The sequence below is a fragment of the Pongo abelii genome, chromosome 7, assembly GCF_028885655.2.
Source record: "Pongo abelii isolate AG06213 chromosome 7, NHGRI_mPonAbe1-v2.0_pri, whole genome shotgun sequence".
In the NCBI taxonomy this organism is placed as follows: domain Eukaryota; kingdom Metazoa; phylum Chordata; class Mammalia; order Primates; family Hominidae; genus Pongo; species Pongo abelii.
Genome location: NC_071992.2, coordinates 136,505,849 through 136,522,272, shown reverse-complemented (window position 1 = coordinate 136,522,272; position 16,424 = coordinate 136,505,849). Strand labels below are relative to the sequence as shown.

Below are 16,424 nucleotides of genomic sequence, written 5' to 3'. Positions count from 1 at the left end.
ATCTGTATTTTACAGATTAAGAGGCTGAGGAATTTCTGTAATAAGGTTCCTTCCCTGGTCCATGTATATATATAGATAGATAGATAGATAGATAGATAGATAGATTGATTGATTGATTGAATGTATATATATATACATTCAATCAATATTTTTTCTTTTTTAAAAAATTTTACTTTAAATTCTGGGATACATGTGCTGAACATGCAGGTTTGTTACATGTGCCATGGTGGTTTACTGTCCCTATCAACCTGTCATCTAGGTTTTAGGCCCTGCATGCATTAGGTATTTGTCCTAATGCTCTCCCTCCGTTGCCCCCCACTCCCCAACAGGCCCCAGTGTGTGATGTTCCCCTCCCTGTGTCCATGTGTTCTCATTGTTCAACTCCCACTTATGAGTGAGAACATGCAGTGATTGGTTTTCTGTTCCTGCGTTAGTTTGCTGAGGATGATGGTTTCCAGCTTTATCCATTTCCCTGCAAAGGACATGAACTCATTCTTTCTTATGGCTGCATGGTATTCCATGGTTTATATGTCCACATTTTCTTTATCCAGTCTATCATTGATGGGCATTTGGGTATGATTAAGAGGCTGAGGAGTTTCTGTAATAAGGTTCTTTCCTGGTCCTTTTCTTACAGTACTTAATTGCTACAGTTCTGTATAAAGGGCATCCTGTATGTAACAAAAGTGTTAGAGAAAATAACCTGTTTTCTCTAACAAAACAGTACAATTACAGATTTGTATACCAGAAAGTATTTTAAAAATTACACTGTCTAGTTAATATGAAGAAATATTTTAAAACATTTAAGTAATGCTGATATAGCCTATAAATTTGTATTTAGAAAATAACAATTCTAACATCACATTTGGTAGCCACTATTGTTTATATATCTTACCATCTAATTGCATCTCCCTGGAGATTTTGTTCACATCATCTTGTGATCTTCCATCAGTTATAACCACAATAACCTTTGGGATGCCCCTTCTTGTACCTGACTCTGCAGTGAACAAGGTATCTCGAACATACTTAATTGCTTTTCCTGAAACAAAGAAAGGCAACAGTTTGATTTCACTCCCTCCCATTTTTGTTTTTCTGGAGAGGAAAGGGTGGGAACAAAGTTCTTAAATTAATGAAAAAAAAATCTTTAAAAAAATTACTATGCCTTAAAACAAAAGGTCATTTCAGTAGTTACTAATAATGAATTACTTTGAGCCTTAGCTGGGCTTCTTTTGGTCATACCTGTTTTTGTATTTCCTCCTTTGTATGAAATGTGCTTAATTGCATCAAGAAGAGTCTCTTTGGTTTTGTAAGCATTTAGTTTAAATTCTGTTCTGGGGTCATCAGTGAACTGAACCATTGCAACCTGGAGAGAGAAGGTGTATTCATTTTTACACATATGTAGACCTCCACTGGGTCAGAGAGCAACAGCACAATATCACCTGTAGTTTTAATTTCTTCATTATCTCATTACAAAATCTCCTTGGATTAAAATTTCTTTCATACAAGTTACATACCAAATTTGAAGACAAATTAAATACATCTTTTCTTTTTTAAAAATTTTATTTTAGACTCAGAGGGTACATTGTGTAGGTTTGTTACATGGGTAAATGGCATGTCACTGAGATGTGGGGTACAAATGATTCTGTCCCCCAGGTAGTGAGCATAGTACCCAATAGGTAGCTTTTCAACCTTCAGCCTCCTTCTATTCTCCCCCTACTAGTAGCCCCTAGTGTCTATTGTTCCCATCTTTCCCTAGTGTCTATTGTTCCCGTCTTTATGTCCATGTGTACTCGATGTTTAGCTCCCACTTCTAAGTGAGAGCATGCAGTATTTGGTTTCCTGTTTCTGTGTTAATTTGCACTAGATAATGGCTTCCAGAGGCACCTGTGTTGCTGCAAAGAACATGATTTTGTTCTTTTTTCATGGCTGCATAGTATTTCTTGCTGTATGTTCACCACATTTTCTTTATGCAGTCCACCATTGATGGACATTCCATGTTTGTTACTGTGAATAGTGCTGCAATGAACACAGGAGTGCATGTGTCTCTAAATACTTTCAGAAAGTAGTTTTTAAGAAATCTTTCAAGCTTGTAGGATTTTTGGCACCTCATTTGACAGTTTAAAAATGGCAGCCTAAGCTTGGTAACTTGACAAATGTCCGAGAATCAGAGTTAGACTCTTTACAAAGATTTCCTTATGAAGCAAACCTGTGAAGTATTTACTACTATTCTACTCACTTTACACTTGAGGAAACTGAGCTGCAAAAGACAAGTTACTTGCACATCACAAGAGTGGTCACTGGCAGAGTCAACAGTTGAAGTTAGGTCTATTCTATGTCAAAATGTATGTTCTTAACCACTACTATACAAAGCTTTCTGGCTTCAGTTCTTACAACTTGCTTTTATTCCTGTGGAACTTGTGGATCATTTTTAATTGTTTTTTATTTGTTTTTCAGAATTATGATGTAATAAGTAAAGATAGCATCTTTCGAGTGCTTTCTTTGTTTAAATGGTCCTTAAGCTGCTACCAGTTTATCAGTCTACTGGACATGTCACCATTTTTATAAAGTCTCCTGCAATTCAAAGGAAACTTCCTTCTTTCTGACATGCCTCAGCATGTTATCTATTCTCCTCTTTTTTAATAACCTATTTTTATTTTCTTTTTTTATTATTATACTTTAAGTTTTAGGGCACATGTGCACAATGTGCAGGTTTGTTACATATGTATACATGTGCCATGTTGGTGTGCTGCACCCATTAACTCGTCATTTACATTAGGTATATCTCCTAATGCTATCCCTCCCACTTACCCCCACCATGCAGCCATAAAAAAGGATGCATTCATGTCCTTTGTAGTGACATGGATGAAACTGGAAACCAGCATTCTGAGCAAACTATCCCAAGGACAGAAAACCAAACACCGCATGTTCTTACTCATAGGTGGGAATTGAACAATGAGAACACTTGGACACAGGGTGGGGAACCTATTTTTATTTACAATACTTTTGGGGTACAAGGGTATTTGGTTACATGGTTGAATTGTATAGTGGTGAGGTTTGAGATTGTAGTGCACCCATCATCACCCAAGTAGTGTACATTCTATCCAGTATGTAGTTTTTTTATCCTTCACCCACCTTCCACCCTCCCCACTCTGAGTCTCCAAGTCCATTATACCACCCTGTGTTCCTTTGTGTAGCTACAGTTTAGCTCTCGCTTAAAAGTGAGAACATACGGTATTTGATTTTCCATTCCTGAATTACTTCACTTAGAATAATGGCCTCCATTCAAGCTGCTGCAAAGTACATTACTTTGTTCTTTTTTATGGCTGAGTAGTATTCCATGGTATGTGTTTGTGTAAAATATATATATATATAATATTTTCTTTATCTACTGGTTGGATGACAGGCACTGAAGTTGGTTCTATATCTTTGCATTTGTGAATTGTGCTAAAATAGACATATGTTTACTGGTGTCTTTTGACATAATGACTTCTTTTCCTTTGGGTAGATAGCCAGTACTGGGATTGCTGGAACCAAAGGTAAATCTACTTTTAGTTCTTTAAGAAATCTTCATACTGTTTTCCATAGAGGTTGTACTAAATTACATGCCCACCAGCAGTGTATAAATATTCCCTTTTCACCACATCCACACCAACACCTATTGTTTTTTGACTTATAATCATGGCCATTCTTACAGGGGTGAGGAGGTAACTCATTGTGGTTTTAATCTGCATTTCCATGATGATTAGTGATGTTAAGCATTTTTTCATATGTTTGTGGGCCATTTCTATATCTTCTTTTGAGAAATGTTTATTCATGCCATTTTCCCATTTTTTGATGAGATATTTGTTTTTTTCTTGCTGATTTGTGTGAGTTTCTTATAGATTCTGGATATTAGTTCTTTGTCAGATGCATAGTTTGCAAATATTTTCTCCCATTCTTGGGTTTTGTTTACTCTGATGATTATTTCTTTAGCTGTTCAGAAGGTTTTTAGTTTAATTAAGTACCATTTATTTATTTTTGATTTTTGTTTTTGTTGAATTTGCTTTTGGAGTCTTAGTCATAAATTCCTTGCCTAGGCCAATGTCCAGAAGAGTTTTTCCCAGGTTATCTCCTAGAATTTTTATCATTTCAGGTCTTATATTTAAGGCTTTGATCCATCTTGAGTTGATTTTTCTATAAGGTGAGAGGTAGGGATCCAGTTTCATTCTACATGATGTGGCTATCCAGTTTTCCCAGTGCCATTTATTAAATAGGGTGTCATTTCCCCAATTTATGTTTTTGAATGTTTTGTCCAAGATCAGTTGGTTGTATGTATTTGACTTTATTTCTGGGTTCTCTCTTCTGTTCCATTAGTTTATGTGCTTACTTTTATATCAGTACCATGCTGTTTTGGTAACTATGGCCTTGCAGTATACTTTGAAGTCAGGTAATGTGATGCCTCCAGATTTTTTTCTTTTTGTTTAGGAGTGCTTTGGCTATTTGGGCTCTTTTTGGGTTCCATATGAATTTCAGGATTGTTTTTTCTAATTCCGTGAAAAACGATGTTGGTATTTTTATAGGAATTGCATTGAATCTGTAGATTGCTTTGGGAAGTATGGTCATTTTCATAAGAATTCTTTCAATCTATGAGCATGGGATGCTTCCATTTGTTTGTGTCATCTCTGATTTCTCTTAGCAGTGTTTTGTGATTCTTGTTGAAGAGAATTTCCATCTCTTTAGTTAAGTATAATATATTCCTAGGTATGTCTTTTGTTGTTTTTTTTTGCAGCTATTGTAAAAGCGATTGTGTTCTTGATTTGATCCTCAGGCCTTATCTCTTATCTGAGAATTGATCGTTGGTGTATAACAGTGCTACTGATTTGTATACATTGATTTGTAACCTAAGAGTTTACTGAATTTGTTTATCAAATCCAGGAGTCTTTTGGAGAAATCTTTAAGTTCTCTAGGTATATGATCATATCATTGGCACACAGTAATATTTTAACTTCTTCTTTTCCAGTTTGGATGCTCTTTATTATTTTCTCTTGCCTTATTGCTCTGGCTAGGACTACCAGTACTATCTTGAATAGAAGCGGTGAAAATGAGTATCTTTGTCTTGTTCCAGTTCTCAGAAGGAATGCTGTTAACTTTTTTCCATTCAGTATGATTTTGGCTGTGAGGTTGTTATATACAGCGTTTATTATTTTGAGGTATGTCCCTTCTATTCCTAGTCTGTTGAAAGTATTTATCATAAAGGGATGCTGGATTTTATTGAATGCTTTCTGCATCTATGAGATGAACATATGGTTTTTGTTATTAATTCTGTTTATGTGATGTATCACATTTATTGACTTGTGTATGTTAAACCCTCTCTGTGTCCCTGGGATGACATCCACTTGATCACAGCATATTATCTTCTTGATGTGTTGTTGGATTTGTTTGGCTAGTATTTTGTTGATTATTTTTGTGTCTATGTTCACCAGGGATGTTGGCATGTAATTTTCTTTTTCATTATGTCCACTACTGGTTTTTGTATCAGGTAATACTGGTTTCACAGAATGATTTAGGGAGAATTCCCCTTCTAATCTTTTAGAATATTAGGTTGGTGCAAAAGTAATTGTGGTTTGCACCAACATAATAGTTTCCATAGAATTGGTACCAATTCTTCTTTGAATGTCTGGTAGTATTCATCTGTGAATCCATCTGGCCCTGGGCCTTTTTTTTTTTTTGGAATTTTTTTTTTTAAATTACTGATGCAATCTCACTGTTTGTTATTGGTCTGCTCAGGGCTTATTCTTGATTTAATCTAGGAGGGTTGTTGTTTCCAGGAATTTATCCATTTCCTTCAGATTTTGTAGTTTCTATGTACAGAGGTGTTCATAATAGTCTTGAATAATCTTTTGCATTTCTGTGATGTTGGTTGTAATGTCTCTATTTTCATTTCTAATTGAGAAAATGAGACTATTTGAACCTTCTCTCATTTTTCTTGGTTAATCCAGCTAATGGTCTATCAATTTTGTTTATCTTTTCAAAGAACCAATTTTTTGTTTCATTGATCTTTTTTATTGCTTTTTGTTTCCATTTTATTTAGTTCTGCTCTGATTTTTGTTATTTCTTTTCTTCTGCTAGCTTTGGGTTTGGTTTGTTCTTATTTCACTAGTTCCTTGAGGTGTGACATTAGGTTGCCAATTTGTGCTTTTTCAGACTTTTTGATGTAGGCATTGAGTGCTACAAATTTTCCTCTTAGAACTGCTTTTACTGTATGTCAGAGGTTTTGACAACTTGTGTAAGTATTATCTTTCATTCCAAATAATTTTTAAATTTTCTTCTTGATTTTATTATTAACCCAAAAATCATTCAGGAGCAAATTGTTTAATTTCCATGTATCTGTATACTTTTGAGGATTCCTTTTGGAGTTGATTTCTAGTTTTATTCCATTGTGGTCTGAGAAGATGCCTGATATGACTTTGATTTTTAAAAATTTATTGAGACTTGTTTTGTGGCCTATCATGGTCTAGCTTGGAAAATGTTCCATATGCTGATGTGAAGAATGTATATTCTGCAGTTCTTGTATAGAATGTTCTGTAAATACACGTTAGGTCCATTTGTTCTAGAGTGTAGTTTCAGTCCATTGTTTCTTTGTTGACTCTCTGTCTTGATTATCTGTCTAGTGCTGCTAGTGGAGTGTTAAAGTTCCCCACTATTATTGTGTTGTCTTACTTCTTAGGTCTAGTAGTAATTGTTTTCTGAATCTAGGAGCTCCAGAGTTAAGTGCATATATATGTAGGATTGTAATATCTTCTTGTTGGATCAATCCTTTTATCATTATATAATGACTTTCTTTGTCTTTTTTTTTTTTTTTTACTATTGTTGCTTTAAAGTCTGTTTTATCTGACATAAGAATTGCTACTCCTGCTTGCTTTGGGTTTCCATTTGCATGGAATATCTTCTTTTACCCCTTTACTTTGAGTTTATACAAATCCTTACATGTTAGGTGAGTCTCTTAAAGACAGCCCATATTTGGTTTGTGATTTTGTATCCATTATTCTAATCTGCGTCTTTTAAGTGGAGCACTTAGGCTATTTACATTCAACATTAATATTGAGATGTGAGGTAAGGTTCCAGTCACCATGTTGTTACCTAAGTACTTTGTTTTCTTCATTGTGTTGTTGTTTTATAGGCCCTATGAGTTTTATGCTTTCAAGACGTTATATTCTGATGTATATCAACCTTTTGTTTCCAAATTTAGAACTTCTTTTAGCATTTCTTATAGGGCTGGTCTGGTAGTGACAAATTCTCTCACCATTTGTTTGCCTGAAAATGACTTTATTTTTCCTCCATTTATAAAACTTAGTTTTGCTGGATTCAGAATTCTTGGCTGATAGTACTTTGTTTAAGGAGGCTAAAAATAGGACCCTAATCTCTTTTGTCTTATATGGTTTCTGCAAAGTATCCATTATCCTCTTATGGTACTTCTTGTGCCCACATTTACTTAGCCATTCCTTCACAATATACACCAAATCCATTTGTTTAAGTGTACCTCACTGCTACCACCCTAGTCCAGGCCACCATGATCACTCTGCTGGACCATGAGAGCATCTTCCTGACTGGTCTATCTGCTTCCACTCTTATCCTTATTAGTAATTCACATGCCACAAAGCAGTTGGGGTAATCTTTTTTTCTGAAACATATGAGATCTTGGCTCTCCTTAAAAGCTTCCAGTGACTTCCAGTTGCATTTATGATGATACTCAACTCCTTTGATGGTGCACAAGACTCAAGATGATCTGGTTTTTGCCTGCTTCTTCCACTTGTTCTATCCTCACACTCTCACCTACTATATTCTAGCAACAAGTTTTGGTGTATGAAGTTTCAAAACTCATTCTCCTCTTGGGTCCTCTGTACTTATCATTTTCTCTGTCTGGAAATTCTATCCTCAGATCTTCAAGTCTGCATCATTCACATCTCAATTCAAAAGGCACCTCCTCAAAGAGGTCTTTGCTGACCATACAATTTAAAATAACTGTCACACACAATTTAGAGTAATCCCCTGACATCTTTAAATCACATCACTCTGTTTTCATAGCTTACATCCCTACCTTGTGAATCTATTTGCTTGCCTGTTTATATCTGTCTCTGTCCTTTTTCTCTTGTTTTTTTTAACTTTTCTTTTAGGTTTAGGGGTACATGTGCAGGTTTGTTAGAAAGATAAATTTCAAGTCATGGGATTTGATGCACAGATTATTTTATCACCCAGATATTCAGCATGTTACCCAACAGGTAGTTTTTCGATCCTCACTATCCTCCTACCCTCCACCCACAAGTAGGCCCTGGTGTTTGTTCTTCCCTTCTTTGTGTCTATATGTACTCGATGTTCAGCTCCCACTTATAAGTAGGAACATGCAGTATTTGGTTTTCTGTTTATGTATTAGTTTGCTTAGGATAATGGCCTCTAGCTTCATCCATGTTGCTGCAAAGGACATGATCTCATTCTTTTTTATTGTTACATAATATTCCATGATGTATATGTACCACATTTTCTTTATCCAGTCTACTATTGATGGGCATTTAGGTTGATATCATGTCTGCTATTGTGAATAGTGCTGCAATGAACATACATGTGCATGCATGTGTCTTTATAGTAGAATGATTTATATTCCTTTGGGTATATATCCAACAGTGGGATTTCTGGGTTTGGGAATTCTGTTTTAAGTTCTTTAAGAAACTGTCAAAGTGCTTTATCTAATGGCTGAATTAATTTACATTTCTGCCGACGATGTATAGGTGCTCCCTTTTCTCCACAATCTTGCCAGCATCTGTTGTTTTTTGCCTTTTTAATAATAGCCATTCTGACTGGTATGTCTTCTGTCCTTACTTTTAAGAATATGAGCCCCATAAAATTAGAGACATTGATTGACATTCATTATGACAGTATAGTACATGGCCATAATAAATCCTTGATACATATTTTTTAAATGAATGAGTTAGTTTCCTGTTGCACATGATCTATAGTAAGGTGTGAATTAACCTTTTCCTTTCAAGATTTTAAAGTGCTTAAGGGCAGGGAAAATATTGTGTGTATCATTAAAGGAGACATTCTACCCTAGTATGTAAAAAGAACCCCCGGACATGGACTTTCTACCTTGTTTTAGTTTGCCAAACTCAACACCTTTTAAGGATAAGCATCCTCTGGAGCTTCACCAGGCATCAACAAGCTGCTTCCAAACACATACCTGTCTATCCTTTCATTTAAGGTTGAGCCCAATCATTATAGTTCTTGACCTACAATCCCTGACAAGTAGCTGTAATAAGAGCTGGAGAAATAATTTCTAAATACATAGAATGAATTAGTTATTTATTAGCCTTACTTGGGTTCCATCTGTGCCAATCTTGTTCAGGGCTCCAACAGTGCTGTATAGAAAGCTGATGATCTTATTGAAATTTTCATCTCCAATGCTCCAGGATCCATCCACCATAAACACCAGGTCAGCCTTGGCCGCCTTACATACTGAAGACCAACAATGAATTTTGAGTCAGAGATAAGGGGAAAATTTAGTAGTTATTAAACCAATAAGACAAATAATGGTTGCCCTCTGCTAAGTGAAGCTCTTTTTCAAAGGAAAGATATAAACTTCTTAATGTTCATATTCCAAACTCCTGCTCACTATGCTTCTTTGCTGTAATTACTCTTTTATACTCAAGGTTCTTATTCATGACTAAGAAGCTTCTATTATCCATGTGGAAATAGAGAAAGAAAAAACTGTCCACCAACCGCAGCCCAAAAGAACGAAAATGAAGGACAAGGAAAAGATGGGACTACAGGGATTCAGAGATCGAAGTATCAGCAAACACTGTCTAGTGCCAACTGATTGGAAAAAAGGACATACTATCACTCTGTGCACCCTGTCCTTTTCTTATTGTATTAGTAAGTTAATGTCAGAGAGATTCAATTTCAGCAGAAAAGCATGTGATAAAATGGAACCAGATTAATCTAATTATAATTTGATATTCACTTGGGCTGAGGCCCTAAGCAAACAAATTCTAATCTTGGTTAAAAATTTTTTGTCTCTGTCCTTCTATTGCCCACTGATATACGTCAAGAAATGTACACTAATGCTAGCCAAGGGAAAGTATTATCAGTAGGTATTATAGATATCAACAAAGCAATCAAACAAGCAAAAAGAATTAAACGAAGCAAACTACACCAATCAAACCTACTCTACTGAGAACATTTTTTTAAAGTTCTTTTTTGGTATCATGTGCTGTTTCAGATTATCTATGCCTCTCCTCCTCTTCATTAGGGCTGATCATTGCAGTTGAATCTCTTTTATGATGAAGCAAACAATTTGCTCTTCAATAATCTGAATCTTTTAATCTTAGGCCAATTGCACATAAATATTCTATGACATAATGTGCCTTTCTCTTTTCTTTAAGAAAAACCTCACTTAGTTTTTATTTTAGTAAGTACAACTTCATTCCCTTAAAGCTATTTGTAATATAAAATAAACCATCTCCAAGTGAGCTAATACTCTAGGGGCAGTACGGATCTGATAAGGTTGAGTTCTGCAATTTATAAAATTTTACAAATTTGTGTTTTGAACTTAAAGCTGAAAGGAATAACAAGATCTGCTAATTATGAGTTTATAAACAGGTCCTCTGTTTCCACAGAAAGATAAAAATGAAAATTAGGTTTCACTTTCAAAATGAGAGCAACTTCTATTAAAAAATACACTCAAAATGAAAAATTTAGTTAGTAAATCAAAGAAAGAAAATATATCAACATGCATGAAGGAATTACCTCTGGGGTAGAAAGCTGTGTTTTTAATGTTCTTCTTTTAAGTTTTTTCTATGTTTTAATGTTTGTTTAATAAATACTTAGTATTAGTTTAATAATACAAATTTATTGGCTTTTAAATTAAATATACCCAGGACAAACAAAGCCTAAAATACACAGTGCTTTCAAGTTGCAAAAGCACCATCTAAAACCATCACGATGAAAATCTCAGAACCAATGTTTCTACTTTGTCAATCCTTAACCCCACAGACCCTTCCAGATCACATAAGTCTTCTATAAGCATTCATGAATGTTTACGGAATAATATCCATACTCAGCTATAAATAAAAATACTCTGACCTCAGAGCATTCTGTAATAGCTGCATCAGAAGTGCCTAATTAGTAAATTTATCAATTAGGATTCTGTTTCCAGTTCCAATAGTGAGAATAACCATAGATGTTGAGACTAAAGAAGGCTAGATATGAAGCTGGAAGAAGAAAGAATTTGGCATTCCAGGTAGAGTGAATAGCATTCAAAGATGCAGGACAGCGTAAGACATGTATGGGGAACCCTGAGTTGTACAATTTTGCTATTATATAATGTATTCTGGGAAATAATACTGCAAAGCAGATTGATTTGTGAAGACTTTGCATGCCATCCTAGGATGAATGTTGAGCTTTATTAGAGTTCTTAATTGCCTCTGTTTCTTTGTGTCTTCTACTCTCTGCAGCATTTGAATCTACTGGCTTTAAGCTCCGAACAACTTATTTTTTATTGTTTCCCTGGTATGTAACAGGCACTTTAAGATACATTGTGAATGGAAGAGCTCTTCCAATACAACCTTCTAGCGTGTTCTACTTTCTCCTCTCATTCTTCCAGTCCATCCTCCCTATTTCGCCAAAGTTATCATTCTTAAACATAGATTTCATCAGATCGCCCTTCCTTCTTACAAATTCTCACAACGTGCTATTTCCCACAGGATAAAGCCCAAATTCCTAATTTTGTCACATTAACCATTCCATAACTCTATCCTCATTCTTTTCTTTTTTGTGCCACACTAAATCATTTATGGTTCACTAAATCCATTAAGCAGTTGGATCACTCTTGACACCGAGTGCTATTCATCCCAATACCTGTCTCTCAAACTCATTCTTCAAAATGTAGATCAAATGCCTCTTCCTTATGAATCATTAATCTGCAGCAGCATTAACCATTACCACTTCTGGGCTACCATAATACAACTGCTATTTTGTAACTCATAAACTTGACTGGTATTTATCTAGGCAAGCCCCTATTTCTCTTTAATACTAAAAATAAGCAGAGAGCAGTAATCATGTATTATTATTGTATTTCCCATGCCTACCATAAGAGCCTTGAGAATAAATAGCAGGATTAATAAATGTTCATTATTGAAATTAAAAAAATAATGATCACTACTTTGTTGAGGGCCTTTTTAAAGTTACCTTAATAGCTTAAGTAAAAGGTGATGTGGAAGTGTCGTGATGAGGAAAGAAAAAAACAACTGAAAGAGACACTTCAGAGGTAGGCTGGGAAACTATTACTGTATCTGAGGAACTACAAACTGGATTTTCACTTACAAATTGTGTAACTATGCTTCCTTAATGAATGTTAACTGCTCTGATATTTCAAAAAAATTAGTATTAAGCAATTCTGTTAGTAAATCCACTCTTTGTGTGCAGAATTGATATTAAATGGGTATCATTCAAGCCCATCATGGTTGATAAGCATTTGTATTAAGGAGAAAATTAGGTAGCACAATAAATATACTTTATTAATACCCTGGTTTTAAATGAACAGGCAAACAAAACCAACACAAATCCTAAACCTAGAATCAGATCATTATTCTATTATTCTTTTACCTTCTTTTGCTGGTGGAATGGTTGGAGGAAAAGTTGGTGGTTGTGTAGGAAGTGAATCTGTAAAGGAAAGGAAGAAAGGACATCAGTTCGCCATCTCATCTGTGGCAAAGAGAAGAAGGTCATGGAGTAATAAATATTCAGGGGAGTCAATGATTTTGACAACTGTCTTCTCTGAGAATTTAATGAGTACTATAAATCAGCCACAGCCTGTGAAAACTGACTCCATCCATCGTCTCATCCTCAGACTGAAGGCTTGAAATGCCATTTTGCCACCATTCAGTTTACCCAGCAGGAGTCAATGAAACCAAACTGTCAACTACAAAGTGGTTCTAATGTTGACTTAAGGCAGGAATCCTGCCAACCCATTTGAAAGTTTGTCTGCTGTTGCTTTCACACACACAATAAACTTCATTTCCATTCTGCCTAAGGATTGACCATCAATCCTTGCTCAATAGCACTTTTCCCTTTCCATCCTGCATCCCCCAGGATATTGGTCACCAGTGGACTCTGATTCATTCTGCTCTGCTCAGACTGCGTCTGGAAATGTCTTTTGGTTTTGAGGACCAAATGTAAACATTGGCAGGCTAAAGTGCGTTTGGATCTTTTCAACCTGGATTATGTGGGATGAGAAGTCCACATACTCTGCAGAGGTGTGACTTGGTTAAAGGATCTGGGGACAGTTAGATCAGAGTAGTGATTATCAAGTCTCATTCCAGTTCATGTGGCAAAGCACCAGGAAGTTTTGGTGTCATTAGGTAAACATAAAATACGATGTTATTATGTATTCATTTCTAATTCTTATTTGACACCAAAGATTTAAGAAAAACTAAGAAAATTCTTCTTGTTATCCCAGTTTAATACTCAGGAAAACCCTCCACTATTCATAGCCATTCACAGAGGGGATGTCTAGCCTCAGGCGATACTAAGCACCAAATAGCTAGAAGGATTTGAGCTCAGGCAGACTGACTATTTGCCAAGAATTTTATAAAGGGGAGTTTAGTTTCTTCATTGTCAGGAAGGCTAAGAGGTGAGTTGTAAGGTCTCTTCCAACTTTAAGATCCAATAAAATAAAATAAAATAATTTAAATAAAATGATTCAACATTAAAAGAATGAGGTAATTATATATTACTAAATGAAAAAATATTGAAGATGATTATTTTGTGAAATAAACAAGTCACAGAATACTATGGCATAATCTCATTTGTGAAAAATAAAACTTACACACATACACACACACACATATATATATACCTTTTATATTTTATATATGTGCTTTTTATTTTTCATAAATATGTATATATATGTGTGTGTGAAAAGGAAATAGTTCTGAAAAGGAAGAACAAGGGAAGAGGGAGGTTGACAATGCACTTTATACATTTCTGTTTTACTATTATGGACATATATCACTGTTATTTTTAAAGGCAATTTTTGAAGCTAAAAACTCTCAAAATTTAAAAAATGAGAAATTCGTTTGTAACTAGGATTGCAAAACTTTCTTAAAAGCCCCACAAAATGTTTCTAAAGCCATTTTTTAAATTTTAAAATTTGTGGAAGTAGTCAGTCATCTTAAAATTGTGCATCTTCTTTAATATGGAAAATCAAGGCATCTCCTAAGTCTGGTCAATAAATCAAGAATGAAATCAGTAAGAGAGTATGGCAGCCAGATTAATATGATTGGGCAGAACATCTGGCTAAAGAATCTCTTGGGTAAGAAGAACCACAATGAACTGGGGACACATGTTTGTATTCTATATGTGGCATACAGATTGTCCCCATCTTCAAGGATGTGAGGGGCTGTCACATAAAGAGGGAATAGTCTTTACCTGCATTGCTTCAGAAGGTTGAACCAGAACCAATGGGTGGAAGCTACAAGAAGACAGATGCCTCCAACATAAGGAAAACATTTACATGAAACAGAGCTATCCAAATTGGATTTAACCCTAGGTTAGTAGTTAACCAGTGCGGGGTCAAGGATAGGAGAAGCTAAAGTAGATCAGGGGTCCTAAACACAAATGTCTCTAGGGGTCAGGTGAGCAATGAATAAGCGCAAAGAACTTAGCGTAAACAAGGTGTGGTAGCAAACTTAAGCGCACATGCACTCTCTAAACACACAGCATTTAGTTGGTTCCAGCAGATTGGCACCATGAAGATAGATACTTAGTGTTGCAAGATATTCTGACTTTTCAAAAACTACCTTAAAACTTAAAAAAGTATGGCCAGAGAAAACATGCCTGATAGTGAGATCTAGCCTTTAGTTTATGACTTTTAAGAAGGTAATAGTGGTAATGACAAAAAGTACTTCCTCGATGACATACAGGTTGAAAAGCTCTTCAATGAGTATTCTTTTATTGTTTGTTTACTGCCACCACTTGAAGCAAGAGAGTAGGTATTTAATTTTATTGATGAGTGAAAAGCTCAGAGATGCTGAATTGCCTAAAGCCATAATGCAAGAAAGGAGCAGAACAAGACCACAAACAAACCATTTGACTCTAAGTCTTATGTACTACCAGGTTTCTATTAACTTCAAAACTATATGATTTACAATCCATAAAATGGAATTCTAATCAGCAATAAAAAGAAACAAACTACCGACACAATCTACAACATGGATAAACCACAAAAACATATGCTAAGTGAAAGATGCCAGATGCAAAAGACTACATATGGTATATTTCCACTTATGTGAAATGTCCAGAAAAGGCAAATGTATAATAAAAGAAAGTAGATTGTCTGAGGCTCAGGGTGGGAAAGGAGATTGACTGCAAATAGCAGGAAAGGTTCTTTGGGTTGATGGAAATGTCCTGAAATTGGATTGTAGGGATCGTAATATAACTCATTACATGTACTAAAAATTATTGAACCGCACACTTAAAATGGTACTTAAATTTTATGTTATATAAATTATACCTCAAAAATACATGTGGAATATGAAATACTGCATATTTAAGTGTTGTGAAATAAAGTCTTTGTATTACATAAAAGAAGATGATTTAATTTATTACACTTTTATCCTCCTTTTTGAAGGTTACATGTGCATGATTTCCCTCTGCAAGTGCCAGAGAGGCTGGAAGAGCTATACACAGGTAGTAATCCCTTCTAAATGCCATGTACATGATAGAGGGTCACCAAGAAAGCCCATTGCCCAACACGTACCTATTCAGACACAAATCGTCCCAGAATTTCAAGTTTAAATTCAAGATACTGAGTTAAGCACACAAATGTCCCCCAGAATTCACTGCATTTCAAACCATTTTAATGTTTGTGGAGCCAGGGTCAAGAATCTTCGACTAGAAGCCATTTCAGGAAGTTGACACTCTCCTTGCTCTTTGGAACATGTAAAAAGAGCTTTGTTTTAATTTTATACTTTGCCTTTTCCTTTAGTGCATCACATCTGCAGTAAGCTTGGAAAAAGTGCAAGAGCTTCTTAGGCAAGCAGTAACTCTAGGGTCATCCAGTTGGAACATCTTGGCTCCCTTCCCATCCTCATGGCTGTGGTAATATGCCATTGTTTTAATGTCAGAGCCAAGTGCTCAAACTGCATTTCACACTCCACATGCCACAAATGTTCCTTATGGATCTGGATCACAATGTAAGTCATTGTCTCAATTGCTTTACTATCGTGTGGCCTTCTAGTCTCTTGTGAAACATATATGGAGAATGGAAATAAAAAACCCATATTGATGACATCAGTGGGCCATATGCAATGAATTCTGGGGTTGAGTAAGAGGAACAAAACTTGTATTACGTATATTCCTGAACAGCAATAGCTAATATTTTTCTAAATGGGATAAGG

General features: G+C 35.3%; 1 protein-coding gene across 2 annotated transcripts in view; it reads right to left on the bottom strand.

The window, feature by feature from the left end:
• Positions 1 to 16,424, bottom strand: part of COL14A1 (collagen type XIV alpha 1 chain) — a 240,948-nt gene that overhangs the window by 88,988 nt on the left and 135,536 nt on the right. For both annotated transcript variants that reach the window (XM_024251441.3, XM_024251440.3), the window contains exons 25-28: positions 12,631 to 12,687; positions 9,344 to 9,483; positions 1,237 to 1,360; positions 893 to 1,036 (exon numbers count right to left, since the gene is read on the bottom strand). In XM_024251441.3, coding sequence (XP_024107209.3) covers positions 893 to 1,036; positions 1,237 to 1,360; positions 9,344 to 9,483; positions 12,631 to 12,687 — 465 coding nt within the window. The remainder of the gene's footprint in view (positions 1 to 892; positions 1,037 to 1,236; positions 1,361 to 9,343; positions 9,484 to 12,630; positions 12,688 to 16,424) is intronic.